Source organism: Chionomys nivalis, chromosome X, assembly GCF_950005125.1.
Source record: "Chionomys nivalis chromosome X, mChiNiv1.1, whole genome shotgun sequence".
In the NCBI taxonomy this organism is placed as follows: domain Eukaryota; kingdom Metazoa; phylum Chordata; class Mammalia; order Rodentia; family Cricetidae; genus Chionomys; species Chionomys nivalis.
In genome coordinates this window covers 130,927,151-130,949,414 of record NC_080112.1, presented here as the reverse complement: position 1 = coordinate 130,949,414, position 22,264 = coordinate 130,927,151, and the positions used below count along the sequence as shown (strand labels likewise).

At 41.7% G+C, this 22,264-nt stretch overlaps 1 protein-coding gene across 4 annotated transcripts in view; it reads right to left on the bottom strand.

Annotated features, from left to right (window-relative positions):
* Ca5b (carbonic anhydrase 5B) overlaps nt 1-22,264 on the bottom strand; it is a 101,634-nt gene that overhangs the window by 21,807 nt on the left and 57,563 nt on the right. For all 4 annotated transcript variants that reach the window (XM_057759820.1, XM_057759818.1, XM_057759819.1 and 1 more), the window contains one exon: nt 4,407-4,604. In XM_057759820.1, coding sequence (XP_057615803.1) covers nt 4,407-4,604 — 198 coding nt within the window. The remainder of the gene's footprint in view (nt 1-4,406; nt 4,605-22,264) is intronic.

Genomic DNA, 22,264 nt, shown 5'->3' with positions numbered 1-22,264 from the left:
ATGGTCTTCTTTCCTACTTTGGGTTTAATTTCTTCTGGTGCAGTTTCTTAGGGTGGGAAGCTAAGTTTAGTGATGGGACAATGCTCTTCTCTGTTATGGGCCTTTTCATCTATGAATTTCCCTTTAAAAACGCTGGTTTAGCTGCTCTAAGACCTGGCAGGATGCTTTATGTCACATAACTTCCCTGGCTTTTTTCCTTCACTTTATTCCAGATCATACAACACACTCTGCAACAGCATTTCTTAGGGCATTTTCATTTCTTATTGTATTTTGAAACTCATAAATTAGATTTTTCTCCCTAGAACTGTTCCTTGCTTTTCTTCATTTCTAGCATGTCTTTACTTTCTTTTATTATTTTCTTTACTTTTGATGCATAGGTACTCTATTTTTGCCCCTTTGGAGTACTGTGGATTTATTTTTGAGACAGGATGAAGAAAAAACAATGAAGAATAAGCAGGGATTAAGAGGCAGTCAATCACTGAAAGGAAAAATGAGAGAGAGAGAAAGTTACGGACTTAGAGAGTGATGGCATTCAACAGGAGATGATAATCAAGCGGTATAAAAGAGCTGTCACTTTGAGTCCATTCCGAGAAAGTGAAAAATAAGCAATTCCTCAAGAATCTGTCTTGCATGTTTATAAAAACAGTGTGACTAACTGCTAGGGATTGACTCACTCAGGGAAACAGCATCAGAGGGATGTTAGTCAGGTAGGTCTGTAGAATCTAAACATCTATTATGATGGAAACATGAGTTCTTTGGTTTTCCTCTGAGATTACCCATGGGAAAGAGTAGAATAGGACTTCTTAAATCTACAGTTCAAAAGAAAAAGAGAGACTACACAATTTTAAAACAGCTATGGAAGCCAGGTCGGGGCACACATGCAGTAGCAGCACTTGAGAGGCAGAGGCTGGAGGATCAGGAGTTCAAGATATCCTTGGCTACACAGAGAGCTAGAGCCTAGCTCCAGCTACATGAGATCCAGTCTCAAACAAAACAAAACCGTAGCCATTTAACTCTGAATGCTCTTGGGCTTAACTCACTTGGCTCAGAGAAACCATCGGACAGCTTCCTGTGATTCCCCACTCAACACAGCGATGATAAATTGTCAACCTGCTAAGTCCACCAAGGGCTTTCAAAGCTGACCAACACCCTAGTGTCTGCAGACAGAAAGAAAATTACCAGGAACGGTGCTGTGACTGACTCTGAAGGGACTTTGAGGTATATCCAGAGTGAGTGTGTGTGGGCAGGCACCCGCAGCTAGGCAGAGTGAATGTGTGCGGGTAGGCACCCACAGCTAGATCTGCCTATTAGGCCAACAGGGATAGCAGCAGAGCGCCAGCACAGTTATGGGGAACACAGGGATTTAGTTTGCTGTTTTGAAATTTCCTGGAATTCTTACATATGGGGTAATAGGAGCTTGCAGTGGAAATGGGGAATAAATTCTAAGTTTGGCGGAAAGTATGAGAAAAATGTTCACAAATCTGTAAGGAAAAAGAGCAAATTCCTTCTCAGTTTGAGGCATGTTAAATAACACATTCAGGATTTGGGGGAGGGGCTGTATTGTACTATAAAGAACGACTGTATTGTACTATAAAAAATGAAGCAGAGAAGAGTGGAAAGATGGCTCAGTGGGTAAAAGGATTTGCTTTGCAAGCCTTAGGACCTGGGTTTTAATCCACAGCACCCATGCAAAACTGGGCCTGGCCACATGTGCTTGAAACCCCAGCACTGGAAGACAGAAAGAGAATCCTATCATTTTACTGGCAGGCCAGCCTCGCTGAAATGAAAGCTCTGGGTTCAGTGTGAGACCCTGTCTGAAGGGAATAAGGTGGCTAGCAATAGAGGAAAACACCTGACATCTTTTTGTGGCTTCTGCATGCACATGCATGGCTACATATATCTGCATGCACTACATATGCTTACATATACTACACACGCACATGCACCCACATAGGACAAAGGGGAGAATGAGGGATGTGGAGACATTGTAGTACAAAAGGACAGGTTTGAATACTGAATCAGAGCAGAGAAGGATGCTAGAAGGAAGATAATGGGAGCCTCAAAGTTCTTGCCTTTAAGGCTTCCGTTCAAGGTTCAATTAAAGATGTCAGGATAAACTAAAGGGGGGACTAAAAATCTGGGGGTAAAGAAGTCTACTCACAACAGGTTCTGTCTACCCATGTTTATTTACTCTCTCTTCAATCCATCATTTCTCATAGTTCCACCCATTCCAAACATTCCCAGTCATATATATCCTTACAACCAGCAATTCCCCAGTCCTAGTAGGTTCCAGGGCTGGAATTCTTTTGTGCCATAGAAAATCAGATAAGAGTTTTCACACACAGACACACAGATCCATGCATGTCTGATGACTCCTTAATGAAGAAAGTTAGTTAGGAAAGGAACTAAATCATCAGGGAATTCTAGAGGAGAAGTGCGCTACGGTACATTTTTAGGGGGTTAGAAAGAGCCAAAAAGTTTATTTTCAGTACAACTATAAATAGGGCATGGATTGTTTAAATCAGTACACTGTTTCTTTTCTCTCAGCAAGCATGGAATTGGGTAGCCAAGCAACCTACATAAATAGTCAGGGAGAAGTTGATGGCTCTTTATCAGAAAGCACATACACCAGTTAGACACTTCAGTTTCTATGGGCCCAGGTCTGGAGTTTATACTTATTGCTCAGTATTTTTTTTTTATTTTTAAATACTTATTGTTCTAGGCAGAAGAAACAAAGAGGAGACCCAGGCCTCTAAATGATCAGTTCTGGGGTATGCTGTTATCAGCAGCTCTGGTCGTGGGGTAAAACCAGAGCAGCAGCTTGAGTAAGCAGTAATTCTATGTCCTTGGATATCTGTGACTATCTTAAATGGAATGCTCTTTGTCTGGGCCCTAAGCACTGACCAAATGCCTACTGATAAAGATAATTGCAGGAAGGCAGATTTCTGTGTTTACCTGGGAGAGAGGAATGAAAGTTGGCAGTGGGAAACTGTTTTGGACTAGAGAATTAATTCCCAAAACTGTAACAGAAAGGGTGTTCAGCTACAGCGAAAAATCTACCGCAAAAGACAGCCACTTTATTCACAAAGCAATAATGCCAAAAAGCCTGCCTTTTGGTTTAGCCTTTACCAGATCCCTTGGTTCTGATAAGTCGTTTGTGAAGATGGCTGAGCAATTACTGTATAATGTTGCAGTTTGTAGTAGGAAGATAATCAGAGAGAGAGACCACTGGAAGAGTGGTCTGTTTGCAGTTCAGGGAACCAAAGAGGCCAGAGCACCATATCTAAGCATCCAAGAGTTACAGGAAAATGCAAATAAAACAAAGGAACAACTGAGATTTCCAGATCAGTTACATATGCCGGTGCTTTTAAAGTACATGTTTTTACCTTACCCAGCATCACTGTTATGGACCCACCTTCTCATATTCATGAGAGAAAGCCATTTTCCTTGAGTTCAGGAACTGCCAACATCAGTTCTAAAGCTATCCAAGGCCTGCTTGGTGTTCTGTGCACCACAGGACCTTCAGCACCATTCTGGGTCTAAAATGCTACTTGTGTTCACCTTTCCCGAGTGTTGAAATACACAAAAATGTCTACAGAGTTTCTGGAGAATCCCCTGTCCAGGGTCCATGGGAGGAAATGGAGCAATGGGAGGAAGGTGTCAAAACTGTTCCTAATTGGGAACCACTACATTATCTATACTATTTTGAATAATTGTTTCAAAGTAATAATTACTGGACATCATCAAATTCATAGTGTTTTCTTTGAGATGAGATGTCTCTGTGTATCTTTGGCTATCCTGGACCTTACTCTGTAGACCAGACTGGTCTTAACTCACAGAGATCCACCTGCCTCTGCCTCCTGAATGCTGGGATTAAAGGTGTGCACCACCACCATCCTGCAAAACTAAATAATACTGTTTAACAAAACTAGCATGATATAAGTTTCTTATTTCTCTAATATGTGACCATAGGACCTTAGATAGTTAAGACTATAATCTAGCACACACATAAATATTATTTTGGGCCCATTTCAGGTATATTGCATTCTTATAAGTTAAATGTGATTAATAATATTTCTGTTTAATATGCTGATTCCTGTAAGGTCAGCAAGCAGAGGAAAATTTGTACCAATTGAATATATACATACAAAATAAATTTCTAGCAAAGTTAAATTTTCACATATTCTCTTCTATACTGGTTATAGAATTTATATATAAGTAATAAAACATCACTTCTATTGGATGGAAGAAATGATCATAAAAACATTTTACATATATTCAAAAAGTAAAACCAGTGAGTTTCACATCATTGTTAATAAAGAGGTCACTAGTATCATGGAGACTGCCTGTTTTGGTGGAACATAGTTCCTTTCACTTTACAAATGCCTACCAGATCTTGCTTTTACCTGATTTATCTGTAGAATCTTCAAATTCCACAAGGAAAGAGTACCCATTATTCCAGATGTGGAGGCAGGTGCTGGGGTCATAAGAGATAGTGAGTGGTTTTAAGCCAGGGTCATAAACACTGTCCCTCCATCGGATGTTGATGGGTGACTGTCGATCACCCGCAGGAACAAGGTCCAAGTTCTCCCAGAGTGGAGGTACTAGGAGAGAGAAATACCAGGCAGTTAGCAAGAACAACCACTATCTAGCACCACACATAAGACCATCCCATTTGGAAAGAAACCAAAGAGGGCAAAGGCAGCTCACAGTCTCAGAAACTTGGGGCCTTAATCAGCTGCATAAAGCAAACCAGGGCCAGCCAGAGAGCACCTTGCCAGGGAATCTTCATTGGGTCATCTCAATAAAACCAACCCATTTCAGGCTGTCTGCAAATGTGACCTGAAGCCAGTGCCATCAGTTCTGCGAGATCAGCAAAATACATGGGGATCGGAGTGTGGAAATGGTTTTAACAAATGCTGCTCTTTGTTTCACGGCAGTTTCTTGAACTCCAACCACCTAAACTGGTTTGAAATACAAAGTCAAGTGAACCTTCAATAACACACTTTGTCTCAGCAAAGGAAACGAGGTTAGAACTGCTGGAAAGCAAACTTTGATTCAGTATTTTTGATTTTCAACTGGATGGCTGGTATAGCCTGCCTTCTAGAAGATAGCTGTACCATATACGTGTGTGTGCCAGGTTAAACTCTGTCAAGAGCTGTGAGGAGCAAGCAGCCACTCTGTAAGGCCTGGATAGACACCAGCATTGCTGAGGTCCCTCATGCCCACAGTTTGTCACAAGACTGTTGACACAGTCTTTTAAGGTATACTATATAGTTTGTCCAAAACTGGCACTGACTATATGGCTTGTGCTGCTCCTTCCTCCATGGAGCCAAGCCCAGGTCTTTGTAGCAATACAAACCAGCAGACTTCCTGATGCTAACACACGTCTACCTGTTAAACCACCCAGAAATAATGAGTAGAACCCATTTGGGGGTGGTCTGCCTGGTCAAACTGGATGATTGTGTGTAAAAGAATACAAATAGATTTATCACCCTGAACAAAACTCAACTCCAAATAAATCAAAGATCTCAACATAAAACCAGATAGAGTGAACTGGGTAGAAGAGAAAGTGGGGAATGGCCTTGAATGAATTGGCGCCGGAAAAGACTTCTGAACAAAACACCATTAACATGGGCACTAAGATCAACAATTAATGACTAAATACTACTGTTCTACTGAAAGAACATAGCAATAAAATGGCTCCTAATAACATTCTGCTCTACTCACAGATTAGTGCCTTGCTCAGTCATTATCAGAGACGCTTCCTCCTGCAGCAGAAAACAAATACAGAGACCTACAGGCAGACAACATGCAGAGAGTAAGAGACCATGGAACATTAATCCCTAAATGAGATGTGTTCATCAAATCCCTCCCCTCGGGGCTCAGGGAAAAGGAGGTGGAAAGAACCAGAGAGGATGGAGGACACCAAGGAAACAGGGTCCAATGAATCAACATGACTGAAGCTCATATGAACTCAGGGACTGAGGCAGCATGCTCAGGGTCTGCACACGTCAGCACCAGTTGGGGTCCTAGAGCTAAAAAGTGGGCACCTGTCCCCATTCCTAACCCCGCATTATCTCCAATTGATAACCACTTGCAAATGAAAATTTCATTATCTCAAAGTAAGTTTCACTGGGAAACAAATTACTCTTAAGGGTAGGCTGCCTGCCCAGCAGCAGTACATGGCCAGTAGAAAGCCAACAGCATCTTTGGTGGTACCTTGTCTCATAATGCTGTGACAGGGATTTTTTTTTTTTTTTAGCCTTTTCTTTTGTTTTTTTGAGATAGGGTTTCTCTGTGTAGCCCAAGCTGTTCTGGAACTCTCTCTGTAGGCCAATCTGGCCTTAGCTACCTGCCTCTTCCTCCCCGGTGGTAAGATTAAAGATGTGTACCACTACTACTCGCCTTATTTTTGATTTTTGTATTTTAAATTTTTTCCCCATTAACGCTACAGATCTTTTGTGTATATATTATGGCTTACAGTTTAGTGTTTCTATGGGATTCCTGAGTGTGTGGACAAGTGGATCTCTTCCTCTGTATTTGTGTCTTGTATCTTTTCTTGGGCTCTTTTCCTTCTTTTTTTTTTTTTTTGTCCTATCCCAACATGTCAGTTTTTTATCTATATATTATATTATATTTATTATACATTATTCCTTAGAAACATGCCTCTTTTCTTAGCCTACATAGGTATGCATAGTGAGTTCTAGGACAGCCAGGGCTATATGGAGACCCTGACTAAAACATACAAAGAAAAACTAATAAAATAATAATAGAAAATTGTTTGTTTTCTAATGAGAGACAGAAAGGGGGTGGATCTGGATTGAGGGGAGGCAGAGAGGAACTGGGAGGAGTAGAGGGAGGGGAAACAGTAATAAGAATATATTATATTTTAAAAAACTATTTTTTGTGTTTTTGTTTTTTGTTTGAGACAGGATTCTCTGTGCAATCCTGGCTGTCCTGAAACTCATTCTGTAGAACTCACAGAGATCTGCCTGCCTCTGTTTCCCAAGTCCTGACATTAAAAGCATGTGCCACTACCACCTGACAAAAAACAGTCTTTTTTTTTTCTCTTGGCTGCAAGCTGCATTGAGTAAGCTAGCCTGGGCAGTGCTGGAGAACTCATCTGGGTGGTGATGATAAGGGACAGCTGGTGACCTGACCAATCCAGCTACCAGCAGGGCCCAGAACCAGGGCAACATCTGCCTCATCTATGAACTGTTGGGGCAGGTAAAGGAGATGAACCTACAGATCTAAACAGCAGGATCTCTATGACACAGGACAGTATCCTAGAGGAGCCCCATTGGGGCCCATCAACAGTGGCATAGCAGAAGCCAGAATCCTCAAGCCAGACTAATGACTTGTGTCAATGAACGCTTGCTTGCAAGTAAAGATGAATGAACTAGGGGCTGGAGAGGTGGCCCCGTGGTTAAGAGCATTGGCTGTTCTTCCAGAGCTTCTGAGTTCAATTCCCACATTCACATGGTGGCTCGCAACCATTCATAATGAAATCTGGTACCCTCTTCTGGCCTGCAAGCATACATGCAGACATAACAAATAAATTTTTAAGAAAGAGATGAACTAAAGGATAAACTGTGTGACTCAGTTGGCCACACTATAGCTTCCATGACAAGATTCTTCTCTCTCTTTTTTCCTTTTGTTTGGTTTTGTTTTGTTGTTTCTTTATTTTGTTTGGGTTTTGGTTTTTCTTTTAAATTTGGGTTTGTTTGGTGGGGAAGGGGGTTGCAAGGGCAGAGGGTAGATGCAAGGGGACAGAGATAACTGGGATTGGAATGCATGACGTGAAATCCGCAAAGAATCAATAAAAGTTAAAAAGTAAATTTCCAATAAAAAGGAAAAAAAGTGAAGCACGAAGAATGGACAGAATCAAGGCCAACAAGAAAAAGAGGAGAAACACGGGGCAGCAGAGATGGCTCACTGGTTAAGAGCACTTGCTACTCTTGCAGAAGATCTGAATTTGGTTCCCAGTACTTAGCCCACCGGGGGAGGGGGCACAAGCACATAAACCCCCAGCTCCAAGGAATCTGACTCCCCCTTCTGGCCTCTGCAAGTGGCTGTACAGTCACATACACATACATATAAATAAAAAATAAAGCCATAAAAAAAGCAGGAGTAACACAGATGGACAGAAGTTAGCAGCAATGCCCTGCACTTCTTGTCCCTTCGCCGTCTCTATGGGCTTGGTTGAGACAGCTGTGTTGTGAGCCAGGAAAATCTCCCCATGTATGTTGGTGTCATCCTCGTCCTCCTATTGACACAAAACCAGAATCTTGTCTAAGGTTCACGATCATAGAGAAGATATTTCACCAAGTCTTATCTTTTGTTTGCTTAATTTTCTTTTATCAAAAGTGTCCTGGCAGATATGGAGTCCTCCTGCGGGTACAACAGGAGGAAGAATTCAGTCCCCTAAGAGACATTTGAGTTTCCAGAAGATGCAAGACAAAACTAGTATAGGGTTCTACTGCCCTCTACTGGATAAGGACCAGAGATACTGCTAAACACCCTTCCCTGCACAGGTCTGACAGGCTCCGCAAAGCAAGAATTATCCTACGGGAAATGTCCCTCATGCCAAAATTGAGAAACATTCACCTAGAACCAAAAAAGCCACAAGCAGACTTAAAGTTTGGTTCACAACCCAGTGAGTTTCAAAGATTCCTGGCCCAAGGAAACCTATCTTGCACCTCTGACATTCTCAGATGTCAATAACCTGAGAAGTCATAAAGTTAAAAAGCCAACAAGTCCAGCCTGGTCTGCAGAGCAAGTTCCAGGATATCTTGGGCTTGAAACCAGAGTTCCAGAGAAATCGTGTCTCAAAAAACTAAAACCAAAGCCAAAGCCAAAACCAAACCAAACTAAAACCAAACCCAAACCATCAAACAAAGCCTAAGAGGTGAGGGTCCTGTGAAAATCATGGAAGAACTGGAATGCCAGTTATCAGGTCCCTAAGATAATGTCCTCAGTCACCTTTAATTGTTCAACATTTCATTCAGAAAATGGGAACTATAAATTCTCACATCCATTCAAGCAATCAGTAGCCCAAGAAAACCAGGCTGGGCCTGCTCCTTCAACTGCCCTCTTACGATTATGATGCCAGACTCAGCTGATAACTTTTGCTTTGCAAGTTCAGCTTCCATCAGACTTCTTCATCTGACCCCATTCCCCTCCCCTTTTACTGCTCTAGACCACTGAGAGTGGGAAGTCCTGCTCATTGTCCTCTTAGACAGCTTTTGGTCAAGTGCTTGTTTTCAAAAGATACACTCATAATTTTCACTCTCCTCTCTCCCTTTCTTTCTCCTACGAAACTAAAAGCAGATGGGGATAATTTACTGGTACTTGCTGATTTTTCCCTTGAAATAGGAAGATTATGTTGCATGCTAAGAGGGTTTTTTTTTATCTTCACATATTTCTTATAGAAAATAAAACTGCAATGATTGTGTCAAACGCAGTTCAACTTAGTAGAGTCAGATTGTTCATAGGATTTGTAATTACTATGGTGTTAGCTCAGTGGTAGAATGTTCATCTCCCAGGCATGATACTGTAGGTTCAAAGCCCAGAACTCTGTGTGTGTGTATGTGTGTGTGTTCTGCAGCTGATAAACATCAACACTTAATTTTTTTTAAGATCTTGTCTTAGTTAGGGTTTCTATTGCTGTGAAGAGACACTGTGGCCCTCCCTATACTCCCCGGGCTCCCTGCAGGGGCTCTACCCCCCCATACTGCCTCTCTCTTCTTGTCCCACCCAGCTTGCATCCAGAACCCTTCTTCCTTCTGTCCCCTTTCCTCTTTGGGCACATAACACCATCCAGCTCAGTCTGTCTGGCGCTGGGGGCAAACCCTCAGGGCAAGTAGGCAGGCAAGACCTCCTTTGTCTCACTGGCCCGCCTGCACCAACCAAGGTAGGCGCTTTGTTTACGAACTACCCAACCTGCACGGAGATCTGATCTCGGCACCAGGAGAGACAGCAGGGCGGTGAGTTTGTGACCAGTGGCGGCGGAAGCAGCCCTGGACAGGGAACTCTGAAGTTCCTCATCCCCTCCCTATACTCCCCGGGCTCCCTGCAGGGGCTCTACCCCCCCATACTGCCTCTCTCTTCTTGTCCCACCCAGCTTGCATCCAGAACCCTTCTTCCTTCTGTCCCCTTTCCTCTTTGGGCACATAACACCATCCAGCTCAGTCTGTCTGGCGCTGGGGGCAAACCCTCAGGGCAAGTAGGCAGGCGAGACCTCCTTTGTCTCACTGGCCCGCCTGCACCAACCAAGGTAGGCGCTTTGTTTACGAACTACCCAACCTGCACGGAGATCTGATCTCGGCACCAGGAGAGACAGCAGGGCGGTGAGTTTGTGACCAGTGTTGGCGGAAGCAGCCCTGGACAGGGAACTCTGAAGTTCCTCATCCCCCTCCCTATACTCCCCGGGCTCCCTGCAGAGGCTCTACCCCCCCATACTGCCTCTCTCTTCTTGTCCCACCCAGCTTGCATCCAGAACCCTTCTTCCTTCTGTCCCCTTTCCTCTTTGGGCACATAACACCATCCAGCTCAGTATGTCTGGCGCTGGGGGCAAATCCTCAGGGCAAGTAGGCAGGCGAGACCTCCTTTGTCTCACTGGCCCGCCTGCACCAACCAAGGTAGGCGCTTTGTTTACGAACTACCCAACCTGCACGGAGATCTGATCTCGGCACCAGGAGAGACAGCAGGGCGGTGAGTTTGTGACCAGTGTTGGCGGAAGCAGCCCTGGACAGGGAACTCTGAAGTCCCTCATCCCCCTCCCTATACTCCCCGGGCTCCCTGCAGGGGCTCTACCCCCCCATACTGCCTCTCTCTTCTTGTCCCACCCAGCTTGCATCCAGAACCCTTCTTCCTTCTGTCCCCTTTCCTCTTTGGGCACATAACACCATCCAGCTCAGTCTGTCTGGCGCTGGGGGCAAATCCTCAGGGCAAGTAGGCAGGCGAGACCTCCTTTGTCTCACTGGCCTGCCTGCAACAAGCAAGGAGAGACATCACTATAACACCAGGAGACTAGCACTGCAGAGAGCCATCACTGGGAAGGTACATCAGTAGGCAAGGAGACCTGATCCGGTAAAAGAAGATCCAGAGGGGAGCATTCGGAGAAAGAGATGGGCAGGCGCCAATGCAAGAATTCACCTAACAATCTGAAAAACTATATGAAACCACCAGAACCCAGCGACCTCCCAACAGGTGGACATGAACACCTTAATCATGAAGAAGTAGATAAAATTGACTTTATGAAAGTGATTGACGCCCTTAAACAACATGTAAAAAATGCCCTTATAGAAATGGATGAGAAGTATAACAGAAAGTTTGAAGAATTGAGTAAATCAGTGAATGATACCCTAGGAAACCAAGGAAAAACAATCAAACAGATAATGGAAACAGTTCAAGACTTAAAAACTGAAATGGAGGCAAAGAAGAAAACACAAACAGAAGGTCAGCTGGACAGGGAAAATCTAGGTAAACGAATAGAGACTACAGAAGCAAGCATAACCAACAGAAAACAAGAGATAGAAGAAAGAATCTCAGATTCTGAAGATACCATAGAGAAAATAAACACGCTGATCAAAGAAAACAGCAAGGCCAACAAATTCTCATCACAAAACATTCAGGAAATATGGGACACAATAAAAAGACCAAACCTAAGAATAATAGGAATAGAAGAAGGAGAAGAAGCGCAGCTCAACGGTCCAGAAAATATATTTAATAAAATTATAGAAGAAAACTTTCCCAACCTAAAGAAAGATATACCTATGAAGATTCAAGAAGCATACAGAACACCGAATAGGCTGGATCAAAAAAAAACATCCTCTCGCCATATAATAATCAAAACACAAAGCATACAGAATAAAGAAAGAATACTAAGAGCAGCAAAGGAAAAAGGCCAAGTTACTTATAAAGGTAAACCTATCAGACTTACACCTGACTTCTCTATGGAAACCATGAAAGCCAGAAGGTCCTGGATAGATGTACTGCAGAAACTAAGAGACCATGGATGCAAGCCCAGACTACTATACCCAGCCAAGCTTTCGTTCACTATAAATGGAGAAAACAAAATTTTCCAGGATAAAAACAAATTTAAACAATACGTAGCCACAAATCCAGCCTTACAGAAAGTAATAGAAGGAAAATCACTAACCAAGGAGTCCAACAATGACCACAATATCTCAGACAACTAGAGACCCTTCACCAGCGCAACACAAAGAAGGGGAACACACAAAATTTACAACTTAAAAAATGATCGGAGTTAACAACCACTGGTCATTAATATCACTTAATGTCAATGGACTCAACTCTCCTATAAAAAGGCACAGACTAAGAGATTGGATACGAAAACAGGATCCAACATTCTGCTGTTTACAAGAAACACACCTCAACCACAAAGACAGGCACCTACTCAGAATAAAGGGTTGGGATAAGGCTTATCAAGTAAATGGACCTAAGAAACAAGCAGGGGTGGCCATACTAATTTCTAACAAAGTTGACTTCAAACTTAAATCAATCAGGAGAGATGGAGAGGGACATTTTCTACTCATAACAGGAACAATTCATCAGGATGAAGTCTCAATCCTGAATATCTATGCCCCTAATATAAAAGCACCCACGTACGTAAAAGAAACATTGTTAAAACTCAAGGCAGCCATCAAACCGCACACATTAATAGTAGGAGACTTTAATACTCCTCTCTCACCAATGGACAGGTCAAGTAGACAGAAACCTAACAGAGAAATAAGAGAATTAATGGAGGTAATGAATCAAATGGACTTAACAGACATCTATAGAATATTCCACCCAAATAGGAAAGAATATACCTTCTTCTCTGCAGCTCATGGAACCTTCTCAAAAATCGACCACATACTCGGTAACAAAGCAAACATCCACAGTTACAAAAAAATATTAATAACCACCTGTATCTTATCAGATCACCATGGATTAAAGCTAGAATTCTGCAACAATGCTACCCCCAGAAAGCCTACAAACTCATGGAAACTGAATAGTCAACTACTGAACCATTCCTGGATTAAGGAAGAAATAAAGAAAGAAATTAAACTCTTCCTTGAAGACAATGAAAATAAAGAAACAACATACTCAAACCTATGGGACACTATGAAAGCAGTTCTGAGAGGAAAGTTCATAGCACTAACTGCCCACTTAAAGAAAACAGAGAAAGCACACATTGGAGACTTAACAGCCCACCTGAAAGCTCTAGAAAAAAAAGAAGCAGACTCACCTAGAAGGGGTAGAAGACTGGAAATAATCAAACTGAGGGCTGAAATCAACAAAATAGAGACACAGAAAACAATTGAAAGAATCAATGAATCAAAAAGCTGGTTCCTGGAGAAAATCAACAAGATTGATAAACCCCTATCCAAACTAATCAAACGGCAGAGAGAGAATTTGCAAATTAATAAGATCAGAAATGAAAAGGGAGACATAACCACAGACACAGAGGAAATTCAGAGAATCATTAGATCTTACTACAAAGGCCTGTATGCCACAAAACTGGAAAATGTAAAAGAAATGGACGCTTTTTTAGATAAATACCATTTACCAAAGTTAAACCAGGACCAGGTGAACAACCTAAATAGACCGGTTAGTCGTGAAGAATTAGAAGCTGTTATCAAAAACCTCCCTTCCAAAAAAAGTCCAGGACCAGATGGTTTCAATGCAGAATTCTACCAGAACTTCCAAGAAGACCTAATACCTATTCTCCTTAATGTATTTCACAATATAGAAACAGAAGAGTCATTGCCAAATTCCTTTTATGAAGCTACAGTAACTCTGATACCAAAACCACACAAAGACACAACCAAGAAAGAGAATTACAGGCCAATCTCACTCATGAACATCGACGCAAAAATCCTCAACAAAATTCTGGCAAACCGAATCCAAGAACACATTAGAAAAATTATCCATTATGATCAAGTAGGCTTCATACCAGAGATGCAGGGCTGGTTTAACATACGCAAATCTATCAATGTAATCCATCATATAAATAAACTGAAAGAAAAAAACCATATGATCGTTTCATTAGATGCTGAAAAAGCATTTGACAAAATTCAACATCCCTTTATGATAAAAGTCTTGGAGAGATTAGGGATACAAGGGTCATACCTAAATATAATTAAAGCTATATACAGCAAGCCGACAGCTAATATCAAATTAAATGGAGAGAAACTTAAAGCCATCCCACTAAAATCAGGAACACGCCAAGGCTGTCCACTCTCTCCATACCTCTTCAATATAGTTCTCGAAGTTTTAGCAATAGCAATAAGACAACATAAGGGGATAAAGGGGATTCAAATTGGAAAGGAAGAAGTTAAACTTGCATTATTTGCAGATGATATGATAGTGTACATGAGCGACCCCAAAAACTCCTCCAAAGAACTCCTACAGCTGATAAACGCCTTTAGTAATGTGGCAGGATACAAGATCAACTCCAAAAAATCAGTCGCCCTCTTATACACAAAGGATCTGGAAGCAGAGAGAGAAATAAGAGAATCATCACCTTTCACGATAGCCACAAACAGCATAAAATATCTTGGGGTAACTCTAACCAAGGAAGTGAAAGATCTATTTGACAAAAACTTTAAGGCATTGAAGAAAGAAATTGAAGAGGATACCAGAAAATGGAAGGATCTCCCTTGCTCTTGGATTGGGAGAATCAACATAGTAAAAATGGCAATTCTACCAAGGGCAATTTATAGATTCAATGCAATCCCCATTAAAATCCCATCAAAATTCTTCACAGATCTTGAAAGGACAATAATCAACTTTATATGGAGAAACAAAAAACCCAGGATAGCCAAAACAATCTTATACAATAAAGGAACTTCTGGAGGCATTACCATCCCTGACTTCAAACTCTATTACAGAGCTACAGTAATGAAAACAGCGTGGTACTGGCATAAAAACAGAGAAGTCGACCAATGGAATCGTATAGAAGACCCGGATTTTAACCCACAAACCTATGAACAACTGATTTTTGATAAAGGAGCTAAAAGTATACAATGGAAGAAAGAAAGCATCTTCAACAAATGGTGCTGGCACAATTGGATGTCAACCTGTAGAAGAATGAAAATAGACCCATATCTATCACCATGCACAAAACTCAAGTCCAAATGGATCAAAGACCTCAATATCAATCTGAACACACTGAACCTGATAGAAGAGAAAATGGGAAGTACCCTACAACATATGGGCACTGGAGATCGCTTCCTATGTATAACCCCAGCAGCACAGACATTAAGGACAACATTGAATAAATGGGACCTCCTGAAACTGAGAAGCTTCTGTAAAGCAAAGGACACTGTCATTAAGACAAAAAGGCAGCCTACTGACTGGGAGAAGATCTTCACCAACCCCGCAACAGACAAAGGTCTGATCTCCAAAATATATAAAGAACTCAAGAAACTAGACTTTAAAAGGATAATTAACCCAATTAAAAAATGGGGCACTGAACTGAACAGAGAATTCTCAACAGAAGAAGTTAAAATGGCCAAAAGATACTTAAGGTCATGCTCAACCTCCTTAGCGATCAGAGAAATGCAAATCAAAACAACTTTGAGATATCATCTTACACCTGTCAGAATGGCTAAAATCAAAAACACCAAGGATAGCCTTTGCTGGAGAGGTTGTGGAGAAAGGGGTACCCTCATCCATTGCTGGTGGGACTGCAAACTTGTGCAACCACTTTGGAAATCAGTGTGGCGGTTTCTCAGAAAAATTGGGATCAACCTACCCCTGGACCCAGCAATACCACTCTTGGGAATATACCCAAGAGATGCCCTATCATATGACAAAAGCATTTGTCCAACTATGTTCATAGCAGCATTATTTGTAATAGCCAGAACCTGGAAGCAACCTAGATGCCCTTCAATGGAAGAATGGATGAAGAAAGTGTGGAATATATACACATTAGAGTACTACTCTGCGGTAAAAAACAATGACTTCTCGAATTTTGCATGCAAATGGATGGAAATAGAAAATACGATCCTTAGTGAGGTAACCCAGACCCAAAAAGAAGAACATGGGATGTACTCACTCATAATTGGTTTCTAGCCATGGATAGGGGCCACTGAGTCTATAATTTGTGATCCTAAAGAAGCTAAACAAGAGGGTAAACCCAAGGGAAAACATATAGATATCCTCCCAGCTATGGGAAATAGTCATGACTGATGGGCAAAAAATTGGAATCTTGGGGGTGGGGTGGGATGGGGATGAGGGGTGATGGGGAGAGAAAAGTGTGAAGGAGAGGATGAGGGGAACTGGGGGAATCGGGGTGAATGGGGATAAAGAAAGGTTGGATAGGGGAGCAGGGAAACTCATACCTTAGGTAAGGGAGCCACCTAAGGGGTGACAAGAGACTTGAACTTGGAATGGCTACCAGATGCCCAGGGCAATGTCCCCAGTTAGTTCATTGGGGCACCTGAGGATAGGGAACCTGAAATGAACCTATCCTATAATCTTACTGATGAATATCTTGCATATCGCCATAGAACCTTCATCTAGCGATGGATGGAGATAGAGCCAGAGACCCACACTGGAGCACCGGACTGAGCTCCCAAGGTTATAATGAGGAGCAGAAGGAGAGAGAACATGAACAAGGAAGTCAGGACCATGAGGGGTGCACCCAACCACTGAGACAGTGGGGCCGATCTATTGGGAGCTCACCAAGGTCAGCTGGACTGCTACTGAAAAAAACATGGGATAAAACCGGACTCTCGGAATGTGGCGGACAATGAGAGCTGACGAGAGGCCAAGGAGAATGGCACAGGAACTTTCATCTGGCGATGGATCGAGAGAGAGACAGAGACCCAATTTGGATCAACCGTCTGAGCTCTTAAGGTCCAAATGAAGAACAGAAGGAGGGAGAACATGAGCAAGGAAATCAGGACCACGAGGCGTGCACCCACCCACAGTGACAGTGGAACTGATCTATTGGGAGCTCTCCAAGGCCAGCTGGACTGGGACTGAATAAGCATGGGTTGAAACTGGACTCTCTGAACATGGCGGACAATGAAGGCTGATGAGAAGCCAAGGACAATGGCACTAGGTTTCGATCCTAATACATGAACTGGCTTTGTGGGAGCTTAGCCTGTTTTGATGCTCACCTTCCTGGGCCTGGATGGAAGTGGGAGGACCTTGGTCTTCCTGTAGGGCAGGGAATTTGGACTGCTCTTCAGTAGCGAGAGGGAGGGGGAATGGACTGGGGGGAGGAGAAGAGGAGTGGGGATAGGGGAGGGGAGAGGGGGGAGGGGGCAATGTGTGGGAGGAGGGGAGGGAAATGGGAAACGGGGAGCAGTTGGAAATTTTAATTAAAAAAGAATAAAAAAAAATATATAATAAAAAAAAAAAAAACTAAAAGAAAAAAAAAAAAAAAAAAAAGAGACACTGTGACCACAGTAACCCTTATAAAAGAAAGCATTTACTTGGAGCTGGCTGGGTCAGAGGTTTAGTCCATTATCATCATGGCAGGAAACCTGGCAGTGTGCAGGCAGATTTGGTGCTGGAGAAGGAGCTGAGAGGTCTACATTTTGATCTGCAGGCAGCAGAAGGAGACTGCCACACTAGACATAACTTCAGCATCTGAGACCTCAAAGCCCGGCTCCACAGTGACACACTTCCTCCAACAAGGCAACACCTCTTAACAGTGCCACTCCCTATGGGCCAAGCACTCAACAATATAAGTCTATGGAGGCCATTCCTATTCAAGTCACCACAGATTTATTGTTTTTAAATTTTTATACATATTGTTGTTTTGCCTTCATGGCTGTGTACTACATGCATCTCTTCAGACCCTTAGACTTTTAGATTCCATGTGGACCATAAATTTGGCCTCAATTCTTATTCCTGTAGCTTTGGTGTAGTGTGGGCTCTGGCACTGTTGTAGTCTCTGTGGGCTCCTAAAACAGAATATCATAGAATGGGTGGGCTTATAAACACAGCAAATAAATGTTTTCTCACAGTTCAAGAGTTTGGAAAGCCCAACAGAAAGCACCTGCAGATGTGGTGTCTGTTGAAGGCTACTTTCTGGCTTGTAGACAGCTGTCTTCCTGGTGTTATCTCCCTCTGGTCTTCATAAAAGGGCACTCATCCCATTCATAAGGGCAGAGTCCTCTTCATCTCATTGCCTCCCAAAGGCCACATTTCCTACATCATCATCACTGGGATTTCAAGAATTCAACATACAAGTTTAAGGGAGATGCACTCAGTTCACTGCAATCAGCTGTTTCTCCAGCCTTAAGAGTTTTGCTAGTTCAGCCTTTGAAACATGAGAAGCACACTCATGCCTTAGCCCCTTTGTTCCTTCTACAAAAACTAATCCTCCCATTCAGCTGAAGGAAAGACTCCCATTATCTTTAGGCCTTGGGCTTAATTGTTCCCTCCTTAGCAAAGTTTCCTCTAGTTCTCATCCCATATCTTTTTATAAAAACAAGGTTTCACTATGTATCCCTGGCTATCATGGAACTCACTCTGTATCACAAATCAGGCTGGCCTCAAACTCTCAGTGACCCACCGGCCTCTGCCTCCCCAGTGCGGGGATTAAAGGTGTGTGCCACAATACCCAGACATGTTTTAATCACAACATTGACTTACCCTTCCAATCTTTATTCACAGGTATAGTTAGCATTGTTTGCTTAACTATCTGCCTCTTCCACTATTCTGCAAGTCAACCTGGCTTTCAATCAGTAGTTGTGTCTCAAATTAAGAAGAGAAAGAGCAGTATGAAGGTCATGAAGGTGGCACTCTTGTGGATGGAATTAATTATTCATAGCCTGAATAAAGATGACAACAACAGACGTGCTATGGTGGACACAGGAAAGCTCACAAGGTCTCAACCCTGCATAAAGATACAGGCAACTAAGGAACCCTGAGAGTGGGAGAAATGGTTTTCCTCAGGAAAGAGCATACCAAGTGATTATCCAATACCAGATGGTCATCCTGAAAACATACATACAAGTAACATAATACAACATAAGTCAGTTGTACTTACATATTTAGGAATATACATATGACCATGAATTTGAAAAATAGCGAGGGATATATGGGAGGGAAGAGGCAAGGAGGAAATGATGTCATTATAATCTCAAATCCAGACATGAGTTTTTAGGAATTTTTATAGTTTCATAAAGAACATCATTAGTACCTTCATGGAGAGTCATTAACTGTAATTTGCTTTGGATAATATGGATGTTTTTACAATAATAATTTTCCCAATCCAAGAAATTAAAAGTCCTGAAGCAAGGTCTGAAAGAAACCCAGAGTATTAAAAAAAAAAACAGAAAACATGAGGAAGGAGATTATAAATTATTAACATCAAACCTACATGGAATTTAGATTAAAGGGACAGGGCTACCGGAAGCACACAAAACTTTGGGACAGGAAGACAGCCTGTGAAGAGATTCAAATCTCTTCCCTTCGCACAACTCTCCTACCTTCTCTCCTTAGGCTCTTTATGCTTAAATTTAGAATAGCTCCAGTTATTGTCCTGGTCCTTCTTTGTAACTGAGTTTTTGGTATGATACCCACTTAGCTCACGCAGCTAGTGTAAACTGAGATGTGCTATAAATCAATGACCATAGGGTCTTTGAAAGCTAAGCACAAAAATCATGCAAAATTCATTTATAGTTCTAATAGTGATTTCATGTTAGAAATACAATATTTTTGATATATTAGGTTAACTAAAAACAGTAAAAGAATTAACTTATCTATTTATTTGTACTTTTAAATTATTTATTATTTATTGAATGTATATGGATGCTTTGACTGCATATGTGTCTGTTTTGCTTACACATATGTCTGTGCACCATGTGTATGCCTGGTACCTGCATATACCTGAAGAAAATGTTAGATGCCCCGAGACTACAGTTATAGATGGTTGTGTGCCACCATGCTGGTGCTGGGAATTGAACCTAGACCCTCTAGAAGAGCAAGCAGCCAACACTCTTAACCACTGAACCATTCTTCTAGCTTTTATTTGAATGAAGTCATTTGAAAACACAGAATTACCTATATGGCTCATATTTCTGGGTCACGTTGCACATCTATTGAATAGCACTATTTATGAGTAATCCTTAGAGTAATTACATGTTAAAGACATCAACATCCAGAATATACTGGATTAAATAAAACATATCACAAAAATTAATCCGTTTCCTTTCCCTTTCCTAACCCATTAGAAAATGGAGAATCATCCTTGTGGCTTCTCCCCAACCTGCCAGGCAGCACTGCTCTTGACCCTCACTGGCTTTCTAGCCTGTCTTTGTCATGAGGGCTGTGCTTTTCCTACAGAACCAAAGACCATCTTAGGCTTTGGCTTTATGCAGGGATACAAGGCTCTCTCTTTAAGGCGCTACTGCAGGGATACATAGGCTCTCCTTAAGGCACTACTAACAGTCATAGAAGCACAGGTTGACTTGCTGGACTATCAGGGTTGTGGAGAAAACTGATGCTGAACTGACTAACTAATCACCTACCATTATTACTACAGGGAAGAAAGCCCCCATTTCCTATGCTTAGCTCCAGGGCCTCTTGTTAGTCCTGGGGAGCTGAAGATAAGCCCAATATCACCAAGAGATTCCAAGGAGCTCTCAATCTCAAATCCAGTTTGAAGTATCCGGGGCCTATATCACCCAGGAGTTATCAGTGAATTTTTGTTTGGTTTGTTTTTGAGCCAGGGTCTCACTATGTAACTCAGGCTGGCCTGGATTCATAATCCTTTAAATTTCTGAATGGTTGTGTTAAAATTACAAGTGTGAGCCATTATGTCAAACTTTAAATGGACTGGAGAGAAGGCTCCATACTTAAGCAAACTTGCTATTTTTTCTTACTTAAACTATTTTAATTACTTCTTTTTTTATTATACTAAAATATTTAATGACTTTAACACAGAATTGATGTGTATATTGAAATATAGACATTTCCCTCAACAACTCAAGGCAAGTAGTTTATTTAAACTATTTTAATTTTAATGACTTATTTTTTTACTTCATTATTTATCCAGTTACAAGATATAGTCAGGAATATGTATCATCCCATATACATAACACACATTTGATCCCATACAGGTCTGCCAGGTCCTCTAGCACAAGGTAATGTAGAAATTAATCAATTATTGATGGGAAATGTGCTAAAGGCCTCAGAATTTCATTTAAAAAATCATGTCAATACGCTATTCTTGCAGAGGACTCAAGCATGGTTCTAAGCACCAACATTTGGCAACTCACAACCACCTGTAACTCCAGCTTCAGCAGATCTGATTCCGTCTTTTGGCCTCAGAGGGCAGCTACACATGTGGCATGAATACACATATACACATAAACAAAAATAAAATAAAGGTAAAAAGCAAACCCTTAAATGTGTTTATTAATTTATTTTTGTCTATTCAATGTGTTTGTTGATTCTGGGGTTACTATAACCAGCTTTAGCCACCATCTGCACTGCCCAGCAAAACAAAAATTTTTAACAGAACTGAATTTTATCAAAAGACATTTTTAACATAGATGATTATATTTTTGGGGGGAGGTCAAGGTCTTGCTATGTAGCCCTGGATGTCCTGGAACTCTCACTACTACACAAGGCTGGCCTTGAACTCCTACCGATTCCATGCCTCTGCCTCCTGAGTGTTGGAATTAAAGGCTTGTACCACTACTCCTGGTTTAACATAGATTTTTAAGTACAGAAAAAACAAGGAAATAATGAGACATACTCAAGTGTAAGTATGAATTTCTTACAGGAGAGTCACCTAAATAACCCCCTCAGATTAATTTACTTATTTAATTATTTTTATTCATGTATCTGTGTCTATGTCTGACATGTGCTATATGTGTGGGCCTTAGGAGGCCAGAAGAGGGTGTCAGGTCCTCTGGAGATGAAGTTTTAGGTAGATGTGAGCCCCCCAATATGGGTGCTAGTCCTCTGCAAGAGCAGCAAGAGCCCTTAAGTGCTGAACAATCTCTCCAGCCCCCCTAAGCAAGCTTCATAAATGTTGTTGTCCAGGCTTTGTGTTCTTCAAAACTAAATTGAGAAGTAATAGAACAATGTTGTAAAAACCCCATACAGGAATGCTCAGTAGAATTTCTTCTGAAGATGGAAACGTCCAGCGTGGCAATTATTAGGCACACATGGTTATACAATCTTAAGGAATTTAAATTGACTTGTAAATACATGAGACTAGTGACTACATTTTTTTCTTTCCCCCGTTTGTCTTTTATTTCTTTTCTTTTGTTTTTTT